The sequence below is a fragment of the Heloderma suspectum genome, chromosome 1 (assembly GCF_057233095.1).
Source record: "Heloderma suspectum isolate Gila_16-S chromosome 1, 16-S_ref, whole genome shotgun sequence".
Lineage (NCBI taxonomy): Eukaryota > Metazoa > Chordata > Lepidosauria > Squamata > Helodermatidae > Heloderma > Heloderma suspectum.
This window is the reverse complement of record NC_139458.1, coordinates 166,304,997-166,332,787: the sequence shown is the minus strand read 5'-3', so window position 1 is coordinate 166,332,787 and position 27,791 is coordinate 166,304,997. Positions and strand designations below refer to the sequence as shown.

The following is a 27,791-nucleotide window of genomic DNA, read 5'->3' as shown; positions in this document are numbered from 1 at the left end:
CAAATGCGCTGGCATTCGGCCTCCCCGAGATCCATGGCGGAATTCTCTGACATCCCTACCTGTCAGCCCCTATGGAGGGGATTCCACCTGCCAATTATCAGCCAGTTTGGCCCAGTAGTTTTTGTGTTAGGCACAGGTGAAATGTGCTGTTTTCAGAAACTCAAACCAAAGGTCATAAAGGGATAATCAGAGAAGTTAGGTGTTTAAGAGGTGATTAGGTGGAGGTCACTATCCATAATCTCTGCTGTAGGTTTCTTTGAAGTGCAAATAATCCCTGTCCCCTTTCCTATTTAGCTTCACAGTGGATGACCGCAGGCCCTCTTTGGCTGAATGGAATACAATACACATTACCTGGGAAAACAGGCTGTCAGGCAAGCTGTGCTATGTTTTCCACACAGACTCTCAAAGCAAAGAGCTATAACTTTTCATTGGCTGCCCACCAGCGAGCTGTCAGGGACAAGTAAGTGTGCACTCCACCCTCGCTGGACCAAATGTCTGAGGTGAAGTGCACCATCTGTGATGCTGCCTAGTGCATACGGTTCAGCACTTTCTCCCTGCATGCCTGGTACAGGGAGGGCACCACCCGCCTGTAAGGGTGGTGCAACATGGCAGCTTGTAGTAAGGCACTGTAATGGCCCCAGGCCTGTAACCAAATCACATGTAGTTTTAGAAGGGCCTAAAGATCTATAATGCTTTGGTTTGGTTCATCATTAAGTGCAATTTCCTTGCTAGTGGGCCTCTGAGCTTGTGAGATGAGTCAAAGGTCGATATCGCCGCCTCAGCACATTCCATGCTAACGAGCTACTCTTTATCTTATCAGGGCCTAGGATGCACCTAGGAAGTGGAGCTCTGTTGGTGCTAAGTTACAGGTGGCTGTGCTGGGAAAGTTCTGATTGCTTTCCTCCTCACCAAGCACTGTTAATCTATGCTGGGAAAGTTGCAGATGAACGCTAATTAATGCTTGCTTCTGTCATGCTGCCTCACTGGTAAAATGTATGGTATGAAACCCATTTTACCCCTTGGCTCTGGGTTCAGAGGAGCTGTCTGATCCAACCATTGGGTATGCCTGTTTTTCTGTAAGTACTCAATAAAGTCTCCTTGTAAGCAAACCTGGATCTGGCTTATCACTATCTCGGCACCTCCAAACCTTAGCAGCACACAGCTGTGGCAATACAATTGGCACAGCAACAGCAAGCAGGATGCCAAGAGAACTGATATGTTCAGATTCAAATGAAAAGAGGATGGAGTTGTTGGTGTGCAAAACCAACTCCCGGGCTGTCTGCAGTTGGACCTGTGGGGTCCGGGCACAAAGACTAGGCAGTCCTGAGCAGACCAGTTGTGTTCCCAGAGGTCAAGAAGGACTGCACGCCAGTGGTTCTGGGAACTGCATTGGAATCTCTGCAGCTGGAAAAGTGGTCAGCTGTCGGGAGGTCGCCCGTGCTGCCTTCTGAAATCCTCAGGTAGCCAGAATCAACACGCAGACAATAGGGCTCTTTTCCAGGGCTTTATTTCCATTCAACCTAATGATGCTTACAGATGCTAATTGCTTGATCCTACCAGTGAGACTTAAAAAAGCTGACTACTTGGGGGTTCTAACCTTAGGAATCAGTTGATCTCCATTTGGAGGGGAAGGTGGGAAACCTCTGAACTTATGGGCTAGGAGGAGAGAGTCCACCCCTTTCCCATGGGGCATTGAGGCGCCGCTGCTGCCATCGCGCAAGGCGGGCTGAGCGCCTCCTCTCAGCGCCCACCATCTCCCTCTTGACACTGTGCCGGCGCCTAGCATTAGGGATGTACGAAACACTTAACTGGTTTCGTCCAGGGACATCTGAGATGGAGGGGAGGCACGCTGTCCCTCCCCCCCCGAAATCCTCGACGGGGGGGGAGGCTATCCATTCCTCCCCCCGGAATCCTGCTCATCCGGCTCTGCTCTGTGGTGGCTCCATGGAGCAGCTGGCCAGGGCCATCCGCAGCCAGAGTTCCAGTCGCGGACAGGCTGCTGTGGACACAACTGGTGGCTGCCGTACCGGCCACTATTTGCGTCCAGCCAAGCTGCCATTATAGGCTACGTAAGTATTTACGTAGCCTATCACAGCAAGCCCAAAAACACAAAACAAACAGCATACGCAAATGGTGGTGGCTACGGCGGCCGCAATTTCCTTTTCCTTTTTTTAGCTGTTTTAGCCTACATAAATATTTATGTAGGCTATTACGGTGAAAAAAAGGGGAACGCAAATAGCATAGTGGGCGCTATTTGCATTCCTTTTTTTTCGCTGTAATAGCTTATGTAAATATTTATGTAGGCTAAAACGGCGAAAAATAGGGAACGCAAATGGCGGCCGCCGCAGCCGCCGCCATTTGTGTACGCCGTTTTGTTTTTTGTTTTTGCTTGGCTTGCGGTTATAGGCTATGTAAATACTTACGTAGCCTATCACGGCAAAGACCAGGATGCAAATGGCGGCTGTGGCAGCCGGTCGAAAGACCAGCCACCGCCAGAGCCGCCGCCGGAGCCGCTGCAGTCCGGAACATCTGCCCCAGGTAAGCTTCGTCCCAGGGGGAATCCATGGGGGGGTGGGGGGGCAGTCCGTTCCACCTTGGATTTCAGGGGGCCAAATGCCAGTGCATTCGGCCTCACTGAAATCCGTAGTGGAATTCTCCGCCATCCCTAGTGCAACATCGTCACCTTGCCTGATTGGGATGAAATTAGGGATGGGGGAGAATTTCTCCCCGAAACTTCGGGGGGCCGAGTGCCAACGCATTCGGTCGTCCGAAGGTTCGGGGAGAAATTCTCCACCCCCCCGCCCCCCCCCGGGATAGGACTTACCTTTTACGAATGTCGCTCCTGGCAGCGGGTCCCGGCGGCGGTTCGGCAGGTCTTCGTCTTTCAACCGGCTGCCGCCGCCGCCATTACAAGAAGAGTAAAAAAAAAAAAAAACGCCCCTGTGATAGGCTACGTAACGATTAACGTAGCCTATCACGGCTAGATTTGCAAAGTCAGCCGTGATAGGCTACGTTAATCGTCACATAGCCTATCACGGGTGACTTTGAAAAAAAAAAAAGCGCGTATGCAAATGGCGGCCCCCATAGGGAGCTGCCATTCGCGTTCCTTATTTGGTCCCTGTAGTCTACGTAAAGATTTACGTAGACTACGGCGAAAATAAGGGCAACGCAAATAGCGGGGGGCCGGCGGAGAATTTCCCCAACACTTTCAGGGGGCCGAATGCGTCGACGCTCGGCCTCCCAAAGATTCGTGGAGAAATTCTCTGCCAACCCTACTCCCCACGCAGGAAGTTTTCCGCTCATGGTAGGGATGGCAGAGAATTCCGCCACGGACTCCAGTGACGCCGGATTCTTTAGAATCTGCCCCCCCCCCAGAGTCCATGGCAAAATGGAGCAATCCCCCTGCCACCCTGTGAAGTCCCCACGGACCGGATCCTATCTGCCTCTGGCGGTCCGGATCCGGCCACTGCTGGCCGCTGCTGCGGTGTGCGGCTGTGAATGGCATCCTGCATAGGGGACGCCATTTGCGTTGCTGCTTTAGCTGAGGAGGCAAATGGCATAGGGGATGCTATTTGCTTCCCTGCTGCAGCCGTGATAGGCTACATAAATATTTACATAGCCTATCACGGCTACAGCAGGGACGCAAATGGTGTCCCCTACGCCATTTGCCTCCTCAGCAGTCTGGCTGTGGATCGGCCCAGCCGGCGGCTCCGTGGACACGCCACGGAGCGGAGCTGGCCAGGGAGGATTCTGTGGGAGGAACAGATCACCTCCTTCCCCCTTGAGGATTCTGGAGGGAGGACCGGATCACCTCCCCCTCCCCACAGACCCCAGCGGAGCAAGGTAAGTGGAGTTTCATACATCCCTAGCTCATGGTATTAGATTTCAATGAAAGTTTGTTGTGTGCATGTTATGATTTCTTAAATACTACGCGATACCTGCAGCCATCTTTAATGTCAGTTACAACTCCGAATGATACTGAGTGTGGTTCCCAGAGTGTGATAAACCACAGAGTAAGAGCTCTGTGTGTGCAAAGTGAGAAAATACATCACCTAGAAGAGGATTCCCTCTTCAAACCGATTTCAAAGAATCAGGGGGGGGGGAAGCAAGTGGTCGCAGTATCCGTGACTATTACAGGTAGTTTTATAGCTTTGTGTGCTTGCTCATATGGCTATCATATTTTCAAATATACAGTAAAACAGTTATCAATCCCCTGGTGATCAAACGACAGGGCAAAGAAGATCTGGTCCTCTGGGTAAGAAGAGATTGTGACGTGCAGACTCATATCGTTCTTTGATCATTTGGGGATGAAGTATAATGGCCCTAGGCCTGTAACCAAGTCCCTTGTACTTTTAGAGGGGCCTAGAGATCCATAATGCTTTGCTTAGGTTCATCATTAAGTGCAATTTCCTTGCTAGTGGGCCTCTGAGCTTGTGAGATGAGTCAAAGGTCGATATAGCCGCCTCAGCACATTCCATGCTAATGAGCTACCGTTTATCTTATCAGGGCCTAGGATGCACCTAGGAAGTGGAGCTCTGTTGGTGCTAAGCTACAGGTGTCTATGCTGGGAAAGTTCTGATTGCATTCCTCTTCACCAAGCACTGTTAATCTATGCTGGGAAAATTGCAGATGACCACTAATTAACACTTGCTTCTGTCATGCTGCCTCACTGCTAACATGTATGGTATAAAACCCATTTTACCCCTTGGCTCTGTGTTCAGAGAAGCTGTCTGATCCAACCATTGGGTACACCTGTGTGCTGTAAGTACTCAATAAAGTCTCCTTGTAAGCAAACCTGGATCTGGCATATCACTATCTTGGCACCTCCAAACCTTAGCAGCCCACAGCCGGGGCAATACAGGCACCACAAGGGCCATCAACCTCTTGAACCCCACATTTTCAATGATGCTGAATGGCTGATCATCCAATGCCATCGTCTCACTGATACAGTTGGTGATCTGGTTGGGCACTGGAAACCTCCCCCTTGTAGACCCATAATTCCCCCACCCCATCTCCTCCATGGTGGCTTGCCTAAGCCTCTTTGGGGTGAGAGATAGAGAGCCTGAAGAAGTTCCAGCACTACCAGCCTTCTGCTTGCTCCTGCTGCCTGGCTGCTGGGACATGGGGGCCTCTTCCCTGAGCAAGACCAATTGGTGCTGCCTCCTTAAGTGCAGGAGCAGGCTGTTGGTGATATAGTGCCCTGGCTTTCCCCTCCTGCTCAGAAATGCTTTGCAGTGGCAGCAGACAGCAGTACTGGGATCCACTCCTACCTCAAAGTGGTCCTACACAATGCTGCCCTGATGTTTCTGTGGAGACAGAGACTACCTGTGTTGAGTCTCAGGGGTCACAACATGAGCAGGGGGAACAATGGAAAACTCGGATGCTGGAGTTTGAGCCTCTGACTGCTGCTCATTCTCCCCCATACCCTGGAAGATCGCCTTCTCTTGATCCTCCACCATGCTGAGGACATCAGACACCTCTACGTAATGTCCATCAGTGGCCTCCCTTCTTTCACTACAGAAGAAAATGCTGCTCCTTTGGCAATAGGGCTGCTGCTGCTGCCTCCTCAAACAGTGACCTCTAGGTACTGTGACTTGCCTCCACACTCTGCTGCCCTACTACACCAGGAAGCACTATCCAGACTAGGGGAGAGCCATCTTGGCTACCAATGTCGCTAATCCCAGCATTACCTCACCCACCTCTGCCCCTGCTACGACCCCGAAGATTACTCATATTGGTAATTATCTGAATTATCTGAAGGAGCTCCTCCTCCCATGCCTTAAGATTTTCAGATGAGGCCCTTCTCCCAGTGTCATTCGTTCGTGTTATTTACAGTATGTACAAGGGAAGAGTGCCTTTTCTGTGGATGTACCCTTACTTTGGCATACTGTCCCCAAGGAAGTTCAACTGGCTCACCTCTGACACAATAATTTTCTCAGAACCAGGTCAAGACATTTTTACTTGCCCAGGCATTTCAAATTGGTTTTCTGCCATGTGCCTGCTTTATAGTTTTGCAGGTTTGTTGCCTCTTAAGCTTGAGTGTTTGCATGAAGGATGTTGTTGTTGTTGTTATATACCACCGTGGCTTCCCTTTGGTTTAGAAAATGTAAAAATAAATATTTCCAGACCCACCCTGTCCTGCAGTGCTGCCCTGGCAGTTCCATTGCCTGCCTGTGTTATGTGGTGAAATGTTTGTCCTTACTGTTTGCTCTAGTTACACTGAAATACACCTCCACCTATATTGTGCCCCAGTTAGTCATCTTCACACAGTTGGTGAGGGATTTGTTCCCTCTCTACACTAGCGCCACCTGAACACTGTCACACCTGCTGGGGCAGACATCAGGTTTGAAGGGAACCTTGGCGAAGTGCCCCCTATGGATCCCCCAAAAGTTTACCGTGGGGCAGATGGGGAGAGATGGCTGCAGCAAAGAGCACAGAGGGCAGATGAAAGCACTGAAAGTAGCACAGCTCCAGCCACCCAGGACTCCCTCAGCCCAGCACTATAAATGGAACTGCTGAGCAAGGCATCATAATCTGGAAGTTCTGCCTTCATCGTCATCTTTATTGGGGATGGGGCACAGAGTCATAGAGTCATTAGGGCTAAGGATGATAGTAGCGGCAGCAGTTACCTGGTAAACTGCTTCTTTATACAACTTTGGGCCATAAAAGAGCCTATAAATTAAAGGAGGAGAGGCTATGCTCAGCCATAGTGGGTCTCCTGGAGCCCAAGGGCCCTAGCATGCTGAGTGCTGACACTGGGTCTGACACGGATTCACAAAAGGGTGAAGAAAATCACCACAAGGATGGATTTTGTGGGGAGCGGGTGTTGGTAAAATCCGCACCCCTAGTGTCGACTCAGTGGTAGAGTGCAAAATTAATGGATTTTAACTTTTAAAAATACATTTCCTGGGGCCTTATGCACTCAGGGCATTGTGTGCATATATAATTATTTTTAAACGTTCCATTTAGTAAGGGCATCAAAGTATTTTAGTCTCCGGAAATATTGCAGTAGGAACTAGGACCAGCTTGCTGAGAAGTGCATGAAATCTTATTGAATGAATTGGTCATCATTGCTAGTGCTGCTAGGGCTTAGTCTCTCCACTAGATTTAGTAACATTTGACACAGTGGTCAGGCATCCTAGGATACAAGAGAAGTCTGAATGGCAGTGCAGCTTAAATTGGATCCTCTAGGCCAAAGGCTGAAGCTGGGGAAATTAGGGATGGCGGAGAATTCCACCACAGATTTCAGTGAGGCCAAATGCACTGGCATGCGGCCCCCAAAAATCTGTGGCAGAACGGCCTGACCCCCTCCCCCCCATGGATTCCCCCTGGGATGAAGCTTACCTGGGGCGGATGTTCTGGATGGTGGCGGCTCCGGTGGCGGCGGCTGGTCTTTTGACCGGCTGCTGCAGCCGCCATTTCCATCCTGGTCTTTGCCGTGATAGGCTATGTAAGTATTTATGTAGCCTATCATGACAAGCCAAGCAACCCCCCCCAAAAAAAAATGCACACACAAATGGCGGTGGCTACAGCGGCCACCATTTGCCTTCCCTATTTTTCACTGTTCTAGCCTACGTAAATATTTACGTAGGCAATTACGGCGAAAAAAGGGAACCGCAAATAGCGTAGTGGGCGCTATTTGCGTCTGTCTTTTTTTCGCCGTTTTATCCTACGTAAATATTTATGTAGGCTAGAACGGCGAAAAATAGGGAACGCAAATGGCGGCCGCCGTAGCCGCTGCCATTTGTGTACGCCGTTTTGTGTTTGTTTGTTTTGCCCAGCCTGCACTGGGCAAAAAAAAGTATTTAAGTCTTAACAATCCTTTGAGTCATGCAGACAAGATTACTGCAAATTTTGGCATAGTTTCCTAACAAGAGCTGTCAGATTGACTGGTGTAGCCTCACTGTTCCCAAGATATATAAAAGGAATCATTTGGTTTCCAGATTTTTTTTTCAAGCCTGATTCTTTTTTGTCACTTAGACATGAGCTAAGACAAATGGCAGGACAAACAGTGCTTGCAAATTGGCAAGGCAGAGTGATGCATTGTAATGTAGTTATATCTTAATTAGCTCATAAATGCACATTAACAAAATGTGTGCCAATTTACATTATAACTTTGCAACCATAACAGGTATTAATTAAATCTATGAATATTTACCTGGTGTAACTGGAAAAAGAAACTGCATGAATTAAACTTAATCCTGTTATTGTTGTTTCCTTCCAGCAGCTTCCTTGTATTATTCTATAATAGTCTTGGACATGACCTGTTTACTTTCTGCACTTCAACAAACTTGGGCAGTTGTATGATGCACTTTTCCTTTCTCTGACTGGATGACAGGAGAAGAGTGCAATTTGAGAGTGTTTTAGTTTAGAAACAAAAGGTGACTAAGGGCAGTCATGATGCCACACCCAAGAGAGATCCCAGTAGATTCTGCACCAGATGACCCATTTGGGACTTTAGGGGCTGGGTGAATAGGTGGGAAGGGGCTTATCCAGGAATCTTTCTCAGTCCTTGCATCTCCTTTCAGATGAGCAGTATGAGCCCCCAAAGTTTCTATCAGGACCCTAGCCTGTTCGTTGAGCTTTTCTGGCATCTCTAATTCTCAAGTGTAACAGTATTCTATTTTTCATCTCTCTCTCTCTCTGCATGTGTGTGTGTAACATTAATCCCTATGGAGAAAAGTGAGAACAATATTTGAGGGGAAAAACATTTCTACTAAGCGAGACACTGGGCTGCTGGAACCATCAACAAGAACAGAGGGAGGTGGGGAGACCCATTTGTCTTCTTTCTAAAGACAACTCCAAGGCTATGGGCAAAAAGAAGGGCATCCTTTCCCCATACATGAAATTCCACATACCTTTAGCACATATACATTTTTATCAGAGCATACTGTAGCAAGTTTCTCTCATAAAGAAAATGTGAACCAGTATATGTAGGTGAAAATAAAGATAAACTGTGGAAAGAAGCATGGAAAAGGTCTCCCAGTCTGGAAAGGTGATAAAGAAGTATTTGTGGGAGGAAATTTTTGTTTTTATTTGAAATAAGAAGAGGACATCTATTAGAATTATATTCTCATTATTATTAAATAAAGAAATAATGAAACTTGACAAAGTTTTGATTTGTATATAAACCTTGTTGTCTTTTGAATCCTGGATCTTTTCCTGTGGGTTGTAGGACAGATTTCAGTAGCACATTTGCACTGGCTCTAGTACTATGAATAGGCTGAGTGCACAGAAATGGCATGGCTGTGGATTTTTGTTTCTGTTTTTATCCATCATCAGCCCTCCTGGCATCTTCAGCACTCATTGAAATGGACAGATATCAATACCAATTTGAGGGAAGGGTTGTCATGGTGCTGAATCATTTTATTAATCGTATAATTGTTTAAATAATTTGGCTAGATTTATAGGAATCTGAACTATTTTTTAACAAATTGGTACCTTGACTGATAACTTATTATTTATTTAAAATAAACCAATTTCAGAAACTGTCAGGAATGGAAACCTAATATACCTTCCCTTCCTCTTTTATTTAGAAACTGATGAAAATGCAGCTATATTGCTCATGCTAATTACACTGCTTAAGTTTAAAGGTCATTCAATTATATTTAGACAGAGTAGCAAATTAAACTAAAATAAATTTGATCTTTGCTAAAGAAGGCAATATTTCAAGATTATATCCTCTTTTTCTTCTGTTTCTTGCAGATGGAGGAAAAATAAGTTTAGCTAGTATAGCAAGAGAGTACTAAGCTACCATTTTGTTTGCATTTATGGATCAAAGTGCTGCTAAGCCTTTAGCCTCCAGCATCAGCTACACACCACGTTTCCATGCAGGGTTGTTGTTTTTTATTAGCTACTGTGCTGGTGGAATAGTGGTTAGTACACTGCAGATACAGACACTCGATATGGGGGAGAGAAAATTGAAGGTAGTTGTAGAGCAGGATCACTTTGATTTTGATAAGTATGGCAACAATCTAGAACTTGTTGCGAGTGAGAGTAAAACTAGGCAACACAGAAGTGAGAGCGCAACAGATTGCACTAGGACAAGCCACTCTGTGGTAACTTTTATAATCCTGCCAGGTTGCATGTGTGGCCATCTGAAACCACCTGGACTAGAAGAATAGCATCAATACTTAAACTAAAATTGTGTGGGTTAGTTGTATTTTTGTATTTTCCTCTTCCAACACCTAGAGGTGATTTCATTAAATCTGAAATCCACATGTTATGCATTAGCTGGTAGCACTACATTTTTTGCTGTTCACAGCTTGGAAAGTATAGTGCTTCAAAGTAGGGTTAGACACAAATACTCTGCATCGTCAGAACTTATCCCCCCCCCCTTTAGAGTACTGCCATAAAGGCAATGTCTTTGAATTGTTGTTGGTCCTTTATGTTCCTTTGATTTCCCTTCTCTTCAAAATGAAGTTTTCACTTTAATCAGAAAGTGGAGAAAGAATGTACTGTATTAAAATGGCATGTGGAACTAGAGGGAAATAGCTTTCTGCCAAACATTCTGCATATTCCGTCAAGCAGTTATAAAGTCTACCATGTGGAGAGTAAAAAGCTGCCTCTATTTTGAAATATCTTAGGTCTGTGCTCTGCAAATAAAAAGATGTTTTACTATGGATTCCTTGCAGTCATGCAATCCCATTCCTTTTCTGAACTCATTATGTTTCATTGGAACTTGCAGTATCAGCTGAAGGAGCAACTAGAAGCATTTTGCGCAGCTTCTTGTCCTACTTTATAGTGAAATGCCATGGATGCCCTCACTGTTCTGAGTTGCATGGATGTTGGTAGCGTAAGGTAGTCTGGCTAGTTTACTAAGTATCTCTGCTGCCATTTCCACACCTATTGAGATAATTCCATTTTGTTTTGTTTTACTACTGAAGGTGAGTGTTGAGTCTCATATGGAGAGTAGTATTGATTTGACCTCTGGCACTGTTTTACAGACTCATTTTCTTTTAGGCTCCCCAATACAAGTTTGCCTAGGAAAATAAAAGTTTTATCCCTAATTTCTCATGGGAAAAAGATAAAGATTGCTAGGAGAGATATTGCCACTTACTATACAAAATTTCCCCTTCATGGATCACTGCCTTGTTGTGGCGAAGGGGCTTGCGTAACTCAATGAAGCCATAAGCTATGCCGTGAAGGGCCACCTAAGACGGACAGGTCGTGGCAGAGAGTTCTGACAAAATGTGGTCCACTGGAGAAGGAAATGGCAACCCACTCCAGTATTCTTGCCAAGAAAACCCCATGGAATGTATCACAAGGCTAAACGAGATGACGCCGGAAGATGAGCCCCTCAGGTTGGAAGGTGTCCAATATGCTACTGGGGAAGAGCAGAGGGTATTTCCAAGTAGCGCCAGAAAGAGTGAAGCGGCTGGGCCAAAGCCGAAAGGACACTCAGCTGTGGATGTGTCTGGTGGTGAAAAGAAAATCCGATGCTGTAAAGAACAATATTGTTTAGGAACCTGGAATGTCAGATCAATGAATCAAGGTAAGCTGGAGGTGGTCAAACATGAGATGGCAAGATTGAACATCGACATCTTGGGAATCAGCGAACTAAAATGGACAGGCATGGGCGAATTTAATTCAGGTGACTATCATATCTACTATTGTGGGCAAGAATCCCTTAGAAGAAATGGAGTAGCACTCATAGTCAACAAAAGGGTGGGAAAAGCAGTACTGGGGTACAATCTTAAAAATGATAGAATGATCTCAGTACGAATCCAAGGCAAACCATTCAACATCACAGTAATTCAAGTCTATGCCCCAACCACTGAGGCCGAAGAAGCTGAGGTTGATTGGTTCTATGAAGACCTACAACACCTTCTAGAACTAACACCAAAAAAAGATGTCCTCTTCATCATAGGGGATTGGAATGCTAAAGTAGGAAGTCAAGAAATCACCGGGATAACAGGCAGGCATGGCCTTGGTGTACAAAATGAAGCAGGACAAAAGCTAATAGAGTTTTGCCAAGAGAACATGCTGATCATAGCAAACACTCTTTTCCAACAGCACAAGAGGCGACTCTACACATGGACATCACCAGATGGTCAATATCGAAATCAGATTGATTATATCCTTTGCAGCCAAAGATGGAGAAGCTCCATACAGTCAGTAAAAACAAGACCTGGAGCTGACTGTGGCTCAGATCATGAGCTGCTTCTTGCAAAATTTCGGCTGAAATTGAAGAACGTCGGGAAAACCACTAAACCGTTCAGGTATGACCTAAATCATATCCCTGATGAATATACAGTGGAGGTGAGGAATAGATTTCAGGGATTAGACCTGATAGACAGAGTGCCTGAGGAACTATGGACGGAGGTCCGTAACATTGTTCAGGAGGCAGCAACGAAATCCATCCCAAAGAAAAAGAAATGCAAGAAAGCAAAGTGGCTGTCTGATGAGGCTTTACAAGTAGCTCACGAAAGAAGGGAAGCGAAAAGCAAGGGAGAAAGGGGAAGATATACCCAACTGAATGCAGAGTTCCAGAGAATAGCAAGGAGAGATAAGAAGGCCTTCTTAAATGAACAATGCAAAGAAATCGAGGAAAACAACAGAATGGGAAAGACTAGAGATCTCTTCAAGAAAATTGGAGATCTCAAGGGAATATTTTGTGCAAAGACGGGCATGATAAAGGACAAAGAAGGCAGGGACCTAACAGAAGCAGATGAGATTAAGAAGAGGTGGCAAGAATACACAGAAGAACTATACAGGAAAGATCTGAATGTCCCTGATAGCCATGATAGTGCGGTCACTGAACTTGAGCCGGACATCCTCGAGAGTGAAGTCAAGTGGGCCTTAGGAAGCATTAGTAACAACAAAGCTAGCGGAGATGACAGTATTCCAGCTGAGCTATTTAAAATCCTAAAAGATGATGCTGTTAAAGTGCTGCATTCAATATGCCAACAAATCTGGAACACTCAACAGTGGCCACAAGACTGGAAAAGGTCAGTTTACATTCCAATTCCAAAGAAGGGCAACGCCAAAGAGTGTTCAAACTACCGCACAATTGCGCTCATTTCACATGCCAGCAAGGTGATGCTCAAAATCCTACAAGCTAGGCTTCAGCAGTATGCGAACCGAGAACTACCGGAAGTACAAGCTGGGTTTAGAAGAGGCAGAGGAACTAGAGATCAAATCGCCAACATTCGCTGCATCATGGAGAAAGCAAGAGAATTCCAGAAAAATGTCTATTTCTGCTTCATTGACTACGCTAAAGCCTTTGATTGTGTGGATCACAACAAACTGTGGCAAATTCTTAAAGTGATGGGAGTACCAGACCACCTTACCTGTCTCCTGAGAAACCTGTACAAGGGTCAAGAAGCAACAGTAAGAACCAGACATGGAACAACCGCTTGGTTCAAAATTGGGAAAGGAGTACGACAAGGCTGCATATTGTCACCCTGCTTATTTAACTTATATGCAGAGTACATCATGAGAAATGCCGGGTTGGATGAATCAGAGGTCGGAATTAAGATTGCTGGGAGAATTATCAACAACCTCCGATATGCAGACGATACCACCCTAATGGCAGAAAGCGAAGAGGATCTCAAGAGCCTCTTGTTGAGGGTGAAAGAGGAGAGTGCAAAAGCTGGTTTGAAACTCAACATTAAAAAAACTAAGATCATGGCATCTGGCCCCATCACTTCCTGGCATATAGAAGGGGAAGAAATGGAAGCAGTGACAGATTTTACTTTCTTGGGTTCCAAGATCACCGCAGACGGTGACTGTAGCCATGAAATTAAAAGACGCTTGCTCCTTGGGAGGAAAGCTATGGCCAACCTAGACAGCATAGTAAGAAGCAGAGACATCACCTTGCCGACAAAGGTCCGTCTAATCAAAGCTATGGTTTTCCCAGTAGTAATGTATGGCTGTGAGAGCTGGACTATAAGGAAGGCTGAGCGCCGAAGAATTGATGCTTTCGAACTGTGGTGCTGGAGAAGACTCTTACGAGTGCCCTGGACTGCAAGGAGGTCAAATCAGTCCATCCTAAAGGAAATCAACCCTGAGTGCTCATTGGAAGGACAGATACTGAAGCTGAAGCTGAAATATTTTGGCCACCTAATGCGAAGAGAAAACTCCCTGGAAAAGACCCTGATGCTGGGAAAGACTGAAGGCAAAAGGAGAAGGGGACGGCAGAGGATGAGATGGCTAGATAGCATCACGGATGCAATGAATATGAACTTGAGCATGCTCCGGGAGAGAGCGCAGGACAGGAAGGCCTGGCGTGCTATGGTCCATGGGGTCACGAAGAGTCGGACACGACTGAACGACTGAACAACAACAACAACATACAAAATTTCCCTAACTGAGGGATTTTATTATGTCATATTCAGAGTCCAGTGACCCAAATTATTTTGAATGAGGTTCAAAGGAAAACAGTGACATTATAAAGGATTTTTTAAAATACTGTAAAATGTTTACTTCAGATGCTTAGTCTGCTTTCCAAGGAGTTCTCATGAACTCCAAACATGCAAAGCAATCCTGTGCATGCTTACTTATTAGTAGTTGCACTGTATTCAATTGGGCTTACTCCCAGGTATGTGTGCATGATTGCAGCCTTAGTAATGTTAGCAGTTTCCCAATATGTGAAAAGAGAGTGTTGGTATTAATCAGATTTTAGTTACATTGATTTCCTTTCAGGCTCCATAAAACATATAATGAGGGCTTGTGACTCATATTAATGATAATTAAGGTGGTTGAGAGAGCACAAGTAGTTAATGAATGATGCAGTTGTTCTTCAGAAGTTGCACTGACTGCAGTCTTTTCTAATGGCAGCTAAGAAACGAGGTTATCTTTTTTGGCACTATTGTGGATACTTTTTCAAATAACAAAACAAAAATTTGGCAAGTAGTAGTTTTTTCTATTCATGCCTTTATATTTTTATGCTTATATTTTTGTAGTCTGCTCGTAGTGCCCCACAATGTCATGTTTCATTGGTTTACTCCATTTGGAAGGGATAAGTGCAGAAAATGATCCTAATTAGCACTGTAATAAACCAGATTTGTTTTGAGCAATTAAATTCATGGCCACTTGCCATAACCAAAGCAAAAAGGCATCTGTGATATTTCAGATGGAAAACATATGTCTGCTAACCCAATTTTGTGGCTTTCATGTCAACCCTTTTCAGGCATTCAAAATGAACATGTGAAGGGTAGGAGTGGAATCACACATGTTAGCCCCACCGGCCAACAATTCCCTCCCTATGGAAAGAGTTTCAGGACTTCACAGATTCAGTGTCTGTTTGTTGTGAGCTTTGTTTTAAAGATTTGTCTCTTACAGTGATCTCGTCAAAAGTTCTAGTTAACCTGTTCCTGACATTCAAATGTCCCACATGGATGATGGAACTACGAAGTGTGTAACCAAAGTGATTTGCCTCACACCGACATACATTGCCACACATCCATTGAGAATGCAAACTAACACACCTAACATTCACCTGTAGCTGCATATCATAGGGCAAGATAGTAAGCTGTCTTTGAGGAAAGCTTGTCCACCATTTATTATCTTATAACTGAGTAAACCCAGAGATAGATCCAACACTGTCATTATGATAATGAAAGTAGTTCTGTCAGCAGAACCTGGAGGGGCAATTCTCCCTGCCCCCAACATACTTTCAAAAAGTGTTCCAGAATCCTGGAGAATCCCGGATCCAGCTGGGGAATCCTCTGGATTTTAAGATGGTGTGGAGGGCTGCAGGAAGGAGGAGAGAGGGAGAAATGCCCAGCACTCTAGCAGACATTGGCTAGTGTGATGTTGGGTTTCACCATCTGATAAATTTCCAGAAAACCCCAGAAATCCACTGCACACAGTTCTGAAGAAAATAACTGACCTATATAAAACTTTAAAGCATTTATGGTCCAATCATTAAGATAACTGCATGCTTACGTCTCTCTAATCAGAATCAATGGGACTTACAAGTGTTTAAATTTAGCTGGATTATGTCCATAGCAGTGAGTGACATAGTATTTAGAATCGCTAAGCCTTACTAACTTTTTTTGAAAAAGAAGAAAAGAAAAAAAGCTAAGGCTGCAATCCTATGCACGCTTACTTGGGAATAAGTGATGCTAGGCTCAGTGGGACTTACTTTTGAGTAGACATGCATTAGATTGGACTGTCAATCATCAACTCAGGCTTTCTCTTCTAGTACTTAACAGCCATTTTACTAAGACTGGAAAATCGTCTCATTCATTTTCTCTGCTGTGTTATAACATCCAGTCTCCAGTAATTGGATTATTCTTTATACTGTTAAAATCATGGCAAGATGGTCTTCTATTTATAAATGTAATCTAGTCTCATGAGAAAGTAATCTTGTTAAAATATTGTCAGGTTAATTGAAATTGATCTGTGTTTACTAAATATAGTGGTTGCTAATCAAATATCAGGCTTAGAAGCTTTGGAGGTACATTTGATAGATTCCTGTTAGTCTTACATTGAATGAATCAGTGAGTCAAATCTATGGAGAGATAAATGCACTGGAGCTGGGGTGGGGGTGGGGTGTGAACCGTATTTTTTCCCTCTTTCAATGTGGATAAGACTAATGTGTCAATACTTTGCCTTCTGTGTGAGCTGTTATGCTTTGGGATAGATGAGTTAGTCATGAAGTCTGGATTACTTCTGCCTGCATTATTTGTCAATAGCTCACCTTTACTTTCCCAGCTGCTTAATTACTTCTCAGTTCTCATGTCCTTTATGACTGAAAACTGTCTTTGCCAACCATAAATTAACTGTTGTGTTTTGAATATATTTCTGTAAGAGAAAAGAATTGCTGATTGACATCCAAAGTGAGCCAAATTAGATGTATACATCTTTAGCCTAATATATCTCTGTCTTTCTATGTATTTAGCTGAAAAGGTTATTTCTTTCACTATCAACAATTTTGCTGTGGTCCTATTGTGTAATTTTAAACTTCTATGGCTATAGCATGCAGATAAAGCATTAGCCTTGGAATACGGAAGGGAGAGAGTGGGACTGGCTGGATAGGTTCAAATCCTTGCTGAACCAGCATGTATATTGTTTCACCTCATCTCTTAGCCTAACCTACCTCACAGGATTGTGAGGTGAAAACAGGTTGACTTATGTACACTGTTATGAATTCCTTAGGAGAAGTATGAGATACTATTGAAATGAATACATTTTTCATCTATTTTTTGATATTAAAGAAAAACCTAATGTTCATTTTGTGGGTAAACCTTTATATAAACATGTAACTGAATAATGTCATTTTTACTTAACTAGCTCCTTATATTTTAATTTTCATTAGTATTGCTATTTATGAGCTACACATATTTAAAAACAATGAAGTCTTGCAGCACTTTAAAAATTAACAAATTCACTGTGGCACAAATGTATTCTAGAATACGTTTATTAACCTTTAGGTGCCATGAAACTCTTCACTATTGTTTTTCTGCAATGGTCCGCAATAGCTACTCTTCTGGAAGTTAATATATATAAATACTAAAACAAGTCAGACTGAAACCTTTATTTGATGGAATGCATCTTATGGCCTTGCTATCAAAGATGAATAACTTTTTTAATGTCTTAATTTTCTTTCCACAGGAAACTCTTCTTTACGGACTATGGAAATGTTGCTAAAATTGAGAGATGTGACATGGATGGGATGAATAGAACAAGGATAGTAATATCTAAAATAGAGCAGCCCACTGCCCTTACACTAGACCTGGTCAGTAAATATGTTTATTGGGTAGATGTCTATCTGGACTCTGTTGGAGTTGTTGACTATCAAGGACACAACAGACACACAGTAATTGAAGGCCATCAAGTAAGTACTGTGTTTATTTATAACTCTGTTTTGAATTTCTGTGTGTGTGAGCATACTGAATTACTTTACAGAGAGGGTGCTTTCGGAGGACTTTCTTATTATGCAATGGCCCTGTCAGAATCATGGAATTTTACAAGGGGTCAGACAATGTCATCTTCCATTTGTAGCTCTACCATGTTTTCCCACCACTCTTTATATCTTTAAGGGGGGAAAGGCAGAAAATCCACTCAGTCTTTTTTTATTGGTAGTGCTAGTAGCTGTCCAACTGAAAGCACCCAGTCTATTTGATCACTTTTAGCAAACAACCATGGGAGGCTACAGTGAGGTTATTGTGTGCCTGATGTTACTATTACTACATTCAGCATGTTTTTTGAGCATTTGTGGTGACATGTGAAGAGCTGTTCCAAGAAGAATTCATCATGGGGTTACTGAATGGCTGCCATACTGTGACAGACTCAAATAAAACCAAGGAAATACAAGTATTTATTTATTTCGATATTTATAAACTGCCCTTCATCAAAATATATCAGAATAGTGAACAATAGGTGTGAGAAGCAGAGAATGAAATAAAAGCAATACAATATAATAATAAAACAGTGATAGAGGGCAGTAAAAACCATAAGACAGACTGCAGCTTAAAATGCCCAGGCAAACACAGACGTTTTGACCTGCCTCCAAAACGACTGCAAGGATGGCACTAGTCATGTCTCCATGTGTTTGTACAATGAGTGAAAGGCACCTTCAGAAAAGCCTCAGTTCCAGATCTTAAAACATGGGCAGGCTGTTTGTCAAGTTTCCCGATCCCCACAGCACACATGCTCTGGCAATCTGACACTGGACACCCCAATCAGTGAGATTTCTTTATTGCAGGAAATCCCACAGCAAAAATAGGGATGTACGAAAGTCACTTACCTTTTCGAAGGGTGACATTCGCAGTGGGGGTGGGGAGGCGCTCCGTCCCTCCCCTTGAAATTCTCTCCAGCAAGCTCCACTCCACGGAGATTCCGCAGAGCCACCGGCAGCTGGACATCCAGCCACTGCGCAGCCTGCAGGGACACAAATGGCGGAAGCCATAGCTGCTGCCATTTGTGTCCCTGTATTTTGCTGTGATAGGCTACGTAAATATTTACATAGCCTAACACGGCAAAAAAACACAAAAAACAGTGAATGCAAATGGCGGTGGCTACGGCGGCCGCCATTTGCGTTCCCTTTTTTTTTGCCATGATAGGTTACATAAATATTTACATAGCCTATTACGGCGGGGGGGGGGGGAAGGGAACGCAAATGGTGGCCACTATGCCATTTGCACCCCTCTTTTGCCATAATAGCCTACATAAATATTTGCAGGGATGCAAATGGCGTCCCGTAATTCTGAAAGTGCGCATACAGTGAAGTTATGTGTTGAGCTCTCTGCCAATCTACATCACCTAACAGCAGGATCCTACAAGCATTAGAGATCATCTATACTTTGAGGAAAGACTCTGTTTTCAGGGCTTGTTCACACAGCCATTTGAGCCTGTGGCAGCTGTGGATTTTGGTCAGCCTGTTCTGACTTCTAGTTGTGCTAGTCCATAGTGAGGGGTTTTGCACCTGCAGCTTTGATGTAGTAAATTCAGCTTGCTTTTTGAACATTTGTGATGGCATGTGAAGAACTAATCTAACCTGAATTCAGTATTGTCTTGCTAAAAACTATGGCTGCAACCGGTTAAAATAAGATACGTGAATTAGTACTAGTAGGGCACAGTTTGAAATCCCAAAGTGAATATTAAAGGGTTAAATTTAAGTATAGTCTAAAATGCAGTGGTTTATTTATGTATTTCATTTATATCCTGCCTTTTCTAATAGGGGTAAAAAACCTCAGGGAAGCTCAGAAAAGAAATATACAATACAAATAGATCAAAACAAGAGTGGTCTCTTGCTCACTCTGTCCCATGCAAAGTGACAGGCTGCTCTTGTCTTCAAGAGGGACAGGATCAGGCAGAAGTTGTTTAAGCAGGCAAATGAAAAGGGTCTCCCTCTCTCTTTGCTTCTCTCTCCCAGAATCCAAGTGGGAAGAGGCCAGGTGGAATTTGGGACTAACAGGCCAATGAAAAGGGCCTTCCTTTCCCTCTAGTAAGCTGCTGAAGTCAAGAGGGAAAGGGCCAGATCACAGCTGGGTCAGGTAGAGCAATGAAAAGGGCTGCCTTCTTCTCCCTATGCTAAGATGCAGAGTTGATGGGTATCTTGATTAAAAAAAACCAAAGCAACCAATTGCCTCAACATGTTGTAGTATTTTTTTTCTTAAAGTGGTATCTAAAGTTAGGTTTCCATGGAAAATCACCAACAGCCATTGGCTGTGAACCAAAGAGCCAAATTTAGGTATATGATAAGAGTATGTATACATTCATCAGGGTTTCTCCTTCCCATCTGTTACCCCTGCCACTGGCATTACCACTTTGCACTGTGTCAGACTACTTCTGATTGTTCCCCTGTGTTTGGGGCAGCTTTTCCAGTGGTAGGGGATCCCGATTTTGGAAAGGGGTTGGATAGAGGTTCCAACAGCAAGTGGCAAGCTGCAACATAGCATCTGCCTTAGGATGCTGCCCTCAAGGTGGGCTTTAGGATACTTTTTATTGTTTCCATCTGATAAATGTCTGGAATGGGCTCAGTTTAGCTTTTCTCCAAAGTATTTAATATTGGTCACAGTTGGAGAGAACTTATTGTGCTTGGCCTGATCCCCGTGGCATTTCATGTGTTCTTACTTACTTAAACCTCTCTACAATTCTACTGAGTTAATTTAAAACAAAATTATACTGTGGAAGTGAAATGAAAGCAGAATCCATTTGTGGTTTGTGTCTTAATGAGTTTTTCATTAACAAATATTGATTTTCTAAATATGACTCCCATTATTCATTTCTGTGTGTAGCCTTGCATTACAGTTTGATTAGAACAAATTGTGATAAAATCATATAATTATATATTTTCTTCCCCTCAGGTTAGACATCTGTATGGGTTAACAGTATTTGAAAATTATTTGTATGCAACGAATTTAGACAACTTCAGTGTCATCCAAATAAACAGATTCAATGGGACAGATACCCAGTTGTTAGTTAGACTTGAAAATGCCCAAGAGATCCATGTCTACCACAAAAGAATCCAACCAACAGGTAAAGCTCCACCAACCTTCTCTACTACAGCCTTTTTTCTACTTTATTTTTTAATTTAAGGTAGGGATGTTGACCTTAGTTTAATGTATAGAAGCAGGCTTGATCTCCAGTGCAGGTACTGTAATTCTGCTGATATGGATAATTAACGTGAACCTACATTCTGACTGATTCCACCCAATTTACTTCATTTTGGCAGGAAATCCTAGTGGTGGCTAGGTGTGCAAATTCTTCCACAAGTTTGTGTGTGGGGTGGGTGCGGTAGTAATAAGGGTGTACATTTCAATGTGTAGTCCAGTGCATAACCTTCAAAACAATAGACAGTGTCCAAAAACAGATATCTGAACTGATGGTGTGGAAAATAGGAAGTCTGTGGAAATAAAGGGTTGGGTTTCACACATTTTTAGTTTAAGACAGCGGGGGGGGGGGGTTAAAGAGAAAAAAGAGGTGAGTTTTGCATCCCATATTTTAGCTGATGAAATTATGATGAGTGCTGACTTATATTACCATTTTCATACCATGATATGGGGCAGAGAACCCACCACAATTCTTCCTTTAAATAGGTTCCCATGATTTCCATTAGACTGCTACCACATGAATCGCTAAGCCTTCATTTTTAGTCCAACAGGGCAAGTGGCATGATAGCCATAGTAGATGGCTATACATGCTACTTGTAGATATGAACGTATAGCCATAGTAGATATGAATGTGCAGCCCCCTCCATAATGTCTACTAGAACTTAGCTTGTGTCATGGTATTTCATCATTCTACATTTGTCTACCTCACCATCAACACCCAATAATTTGTGGCAGGGATAGAGAAACACAAAAATGTCAGAACACAAAACAAGTACTCCTAGTCATTACAGAGGTGGAGGAAGATAGACTTGCCAATTTCTTTGGCAGATTCAAATTTATCATGGCTTAGCCCTTAGAAGGGCTTTCTTCTACATGGCTTGCAATAATAATAAAAAACAACAGCAAGGAAATGCTCTGAATCATTTGATATGAGGAAACACACACACACACATAAACATTATGAATAATGATGTGGACTTGTGGCTACGCCCTTTGTATAGGACTATACAAATGGCGTAGCCGCAAGTCCACATCATTATTCCCTTACAAAGCATTCTGTCAGAAGTTATATCAAGCACCAACTTGATGTATATGGAATGAGATGGTATTCATACACCTCCTAGTTCAGATCTCTGATGCCAGCACATAGAGAATACTGTAAACAAGCATATTGTTGCAAGCTGACCTCCTGTGTATCACACTGGAAGCTGATCACATGAAATATTATTATGTTGTATTTTTTGTTGCATCATTTGCAGTTATGTTTTATCCTTTCATACCCTTTGCTATAATTTGACAGTTATTTTTACACTGAATGGATATGTTGTTGCTCGTTAAGATTTTCTGTGTAGACTACCATATCTCGTGTGCGTGTGTATGATGTGTGTGTGTGTGTGTGTGTATGTATTATATATTGTTTTAGAAATAGCAACCTTGTGGGCTGTTGTTGATGCTAAAGGTGTGTTAAAAAAGGATGATATATTCTGAGGCAAAGGTTTTTATTAATGATAGCAATATTGTGTATTACATGTGCAATGAGCTTCATAATCCTTATTTTTTTCCTCCCAATTTTGTGGGCTAAGCATTTAATATCATTTTTACAGTGGCTGAGATGCAACTTCAACCTGAGTCTCTCAGGATCAAATCCTGCAGATTTATTATACTCTAGCATGGTCATACTGGCTCTCAAGGGTATCCAGTGCCCAGCCCAAGTGTGTTTTGCATACTTCAACTGCCTCTTTGTACTGGAAAGTCATGAAAATATGGGTGGTGCTGTGAATTATATGAAGTTGAGAGATGACATTTCTGAAGAAATATACCTGAAACAGGAGGCAGAATAACAGCCACAGTTGCTAGAACCAGGGTTGGCACCAACTTCCAGTGGGCCCTGGGCATAGTGCCGCCGATTAAGCCCCCTCCACGTGCATACCATCCGAGCCTCTGCTGCTGCCACCACCCCTCTCTCCTTCTCTCCTTTTTAATTTTTTTTTAACCTGGTGACAGTGTTGATGGTGGCTCCTCCTCCTGGCCCACCCAGCCCTGCTGGCAAAAGCTGGCCGGACAAGCATGAAGGGCCCACACCACTTCACTCAAAACAAAACTTTTTCATATCTTTTGTTTTGACTAACAGCAATCTGAACGAATCAGACACTGCCTTGGGGGGGGGGCATAGGAGCAGCAAAAAGACCACCCCTTCACCACTCCTGTGCTGTGCCCTCATTTGACCAAGGAGCACTCTTGGGCTGCATACATGAATGCAACCCCTTCCAGAACAGATTGGATCCCAATCCCCGAGTCGGGCTTTCTACTGACCAATAACACCTCCATCTTCTCTGGATTTAAGCTCAGCTTGTTCACTCTCATCCAGCCCATTAATGAATGCCGACATTGTTCAAGGGTTTCAGCTGCTTCCTCTGTTTATGTAACAAAGAGCAATAGAACAGAGTGCAATCAGCATATTGATTTAGAGCTTACTCCAGAGTTCTGAATGACCTGTGCAGCTAAGGCTGGTGAGCATGCACACATCAGTCTAAACTGAACTACCTGGATGTTTTTTTTGATGTGGATAGGAGTATGCATGCCTATCAGGGACTCTGGTAATTGTTCATGACTACAGTTGGACTGCAGCTAGGGATGGTGCAGGCACCTGATTTAGTCTGGGAGTCTGGCAGATTCTCCCCTGGCTGCTCCCCTGAGCCATTCCTGCTGAGTCCGTGCCCCAGCTCGATCCCCTCACTGCACTCACAGAGCTGCCTGCACTCTCCTGGGCCTAGGGATATGTGAACCCACCCCTGTCCGGGTTCTCTGGGCGCCCGCCCAGCTCTTGCCCCCGCTCATTGGTCCTCAGACCATGCTCAAGCCATTCCCACACTTGGCGAGCAGCCCGCACTCACCCTGGTGGCCTCATCGGGCTCTGCAGTCACCATTTTTTGAAAAATAAAAGGGCAATCGCAAAAATGCACATATTTGCGTATGCGTGGAAATATGCACTTTTGTGATTGCCATTTTATTTTTCAAAAAATGGTGACCATGGAGCTCAATGGTCACCATTTGAGCTCAGTGCACCATCAGGCTGAGTGCAGGCCACTCACTGAGTACAGGCAGGGGGTGAGCAGGGGCTTGACAAGTGGGACTCGGGGGTGCGGGTGGGCGGGGGGTCCGCTGGATTCCCAGACAGAATTAGGTGCCTGCACCATCCCTACTTGGGCCCCATCCTCTGGTGTCGCAATCACCATTTTGCAAAAAAAAAAAAAATGGCAATCATGAATATGTGCATGTAGAGCTATACACAAAATGATGCTGCAAATCTCCCATATACACAAGATTACAGATGTAAATAGCCCATTTATGCCTGTAATGTTGCATATATGGATGATTCATGTTGCCATTTTGCGTATAGCTCTATGTGTGCATATTGGTGATTGCCATTTTTTTTCACAAAATGGCGATCACGATGCCGGAGGATGGGACCCAGGTGAGTGTGGGTGGCTTGGCAAGGGTGGCAGGGGGTTGAGTGCAGGTATGGGGGCATGGAAGTGGGGGCAGGGGCTGGGCGGATGCCTGGAGAACCCAGACGGGGGGGCACCTGTCCATCCCTAACTGCAGCCAATGCCTTCTGAAAATTCTAGTTGGTAAAATAATTTCCTGTTGAGAATTACATTGGATCACATTCATCTCCCAGAATTCCAGTAAATCATATGTTACTCCATTCTGCATTTTGTATCTCTGTGCAATGCTTTTTTAAAATTCATTATTCCCATTGTAGATAACAGTAACACAAAAAGAACATATATAAATGATACAACTCAATCATTTCTCTGTTTTAAACATTTTCAGATCATCTCCATTCAATGACATCAAATATCTAACCAGTCTTTTTTTTTTTTTTTTGCTTGTTCCATTTTGAAGCCCACTCCAAATTTCTCATAGAATAACAAATAGTAATGCAAAAATGTCAACCGGTGCTAGAAAGCCAAATAGACCAATTCACTTCCTATAGACATGACTATCTATTGGTGACCCACAAATGCAATATCAAAATGACTCTAACATTAGGGATGTCAGAGAATTCCGCACGAATTTTAAATGGGATCGAATTCTGACAAATCTAGTCCATGGAATCCTTGGAATGAGGCGGCCTGGTCGACCTGGACCGGAGCTTACATGGACCCTTTTTTTTCTTCCCACCGAATGGCAGATTTTATTAAAATAATCACGAAAAGAAATTCGTAAATGAGAAATGGAAGATGAAAGAACACGAACCCCTTTACCCTTTTTACTATAATAAATAGGCATTTTCCCTGTGACCAGAGGCTTTCTTTTGCTGGGGCTGAGTTGTGAAGTCCACGGAAATCCTCCATTTTTTTCTGTTTATTGTCTGTGGAGGTCAGGTGAGGTGAGGTCAGGTCAGGACAGGTCCGGTGAGGTCAGGTGAGGTCAGGTGACTGGAAGTTATGTGGGGAATCCCCACAAAGGGCTTTACCCTTTTTACAAAAATAAACAGGCATTTTCCCTATGACCTGAGGCTTACAGAGACCGACAGCGGGTGTGCGAAAAGGATTTTTCAGTGGTACTTATGGAATTATTTACATAAGTTCGGGGAGCCTAAAAAACCACAGGGGAATCCGGGGCATGCAGACGGCGGAACGGGGCGGCCCTCAGCTCTGTGGAATCCTCGTGGAGCGGAGCCACTCCATGAGGATTCCAGGGGGAAGAACGGATTACCTCCCCCCACCATGGATTCCCCACCAGAACGGACGGTGTGGAATCTGTACATCCCTAAGTCATAGGCTAGATCTACACTACTGCTTTATAGTGGTATTGAAGTGCACTGATAACTGTTGGGGCACGTTACGCATTCGATATACCACTTTTGTAGTGTTATTTCCTGCTTTTTATTCCACATTATCCAAAATCATAGAATAGTAGGGTTGGAAGGGGCCTACAAGGCCATCGAAAAATAGCACAACAAATGTCATTGTGTGTCCTACAAGGTATAAATGTGCAAGAGGGATATAGCATTACCATGATGAGATCTTAATGATATGACACAAGGTGTAGTCATCTGGCCACAGTAAAGTACAAAATAAAAATAAAATAAAAAAACATGTCATTAAAAATATGCAGTGCCAACATTTGGCTTGCTGGATAAGCAAGAGCCTCCATGCAAACAAAAAATTGCTTAGACAAACCCACAGTACTATATCAAGGATTTTAAATGGAACTTTACCCCAAACAATTTGGGCAGCTACACTCCAATGTCATTGGGTCAGGAGCTAGGAAGTGAATTGGACTGATAGGTGTTTGCATGATTTCTTGAACTAGCTAGTGATAATTTGGAGCTGCCCTGGATTCTAGTGCAACCCCCCACCCCCCAAATTCCTCCCTGTCAAACTGATGCCTTTGTTTCCCATTGTCTTTCTGACCTGAAACTCTGAATAGATGACAGTGCTTATGATGACTATATCTAGAATTCTGAAATGTGGCTATATAAAGTATTTGAACAAATAATAATCCATTTTTATTATGTCTGTGTTGTGGAGACCCATCCCTAAATGAAACTGGGAAAAAGGACATTCACCGATTCTTTCTGTTTCTAAAATGGAACATCTGGACATTTTAGAGTGTAATTCTGTGGGATTGCCATCCAAATGACAGAAACCTCTGATACTGGAGATTTCCAGATATCCAACTCTTGCTGGCAGAACAGGATGAGCAACAGGGCTGCTTTTTGCTCCTGTCCCTGTGACGCAATATCAGGGGCAAGGACAGGAGCTGAGAGGCTTGTGCATCTGACAGATCCATACTCTCTCTCCTGCATGCCCACTTGCCCACCCTCAACACTCCCATTTCTTTTCCGCCTGACGTTGTGACACCAAACTCAGGAGAGGAAGCCACCATGGAGCTTTCTGTGGTGGCTGGGAGGGGTGGGGGTGCTTGGAGAGGCAAAATCCTCAATTGGATTTCCCCCTCCAAGGTCATAGCATTGTCTGCAGCCTCAGAAGGAGAAATCCCTGGCATCTTACGGCCCCTCACAGACTGTCTAATGGCGATAACATTGTGCTCTAAGAAGCTAAGATCTGAGGGGGGAAAACGGCATCTTGAACTATTTTGGAACACAAACTCCAAAATGTCCTTCCATTATTAACATCCATATTAGGTAATTTCATCTTGCTGTTGATCTGGAGGACTTTTATTTCCATTTTGACATTTTTAGTAGTAAGGGCTAAATCATAATATTGAGTGGTACAGATTTTTTGCATATGGAAATGAAAGGTATGGTAGTGAGTCAGTAGTTTGTGGTTCTGTGATCTCACTAAACCTTCCTTTATAGATCAATAAATCAAAGAATTTGTGATAATTTTCAGAGACACAATATAACATTGAGTATGATTCTTGCAAGGTGATATCCCTACAAAAGCAGAGCTACTAGTGGATATCACTCAATTGTCAATTCACTTTATTTTATTCTAGGATCAGGGAGGGGACAATCAGGTGGTAAGGGCCCCATTTGCTCTGCTCAGATGATGGACAGCATTAAAACATTAGGGCAGTGCTGTGAGGTGAACCCATGTCATTTATTTATTTATTTATTTATTTATTGCATTTATACCCCACCTTTTTTCCTCTTGCAAGGAACCCAAGGTGGCTTACATTATCCTCCTCCTCTCCATTTTATCCTCACAACAACAACCCTGTGAGGTGGGTTGGGCTGAGAGTGTGTGACTGGCCCAAAGTCACCCAGTGAGCTTCCATGGCCGAGTGGGGACTAGAACCCAGATCTCC

General features: G+C 43.7%; 1 protein-coding gene across 1 annotated transcript in view; it reads left to right on the top strand.

Annotated features, from left to right (window-relative positions):
* Nucleotides 1–27,791, top strand: part of LRP1B (LDL receptor related protein 1B) — a 1,474,154-nt gene that overhangs the window by 925,530 nt on the left and 520,833 nt on the right. Inside the window, exons 9-10 of the mRNA XM_084809602.1 lie at nucleotides 17,563–17,785; nucleotides 20,760–20,931. Coding sequence (XP_084665728.1) covers nucleotides 17,563–17,785; nucleotides 20,760–20,931 — 395 coding nt within the window. The remainder of the gene's footprint in view (nucleotides 1–17,562; nucleotides 17,786–20,759; nucleotides 20,932–27,791) is intronic.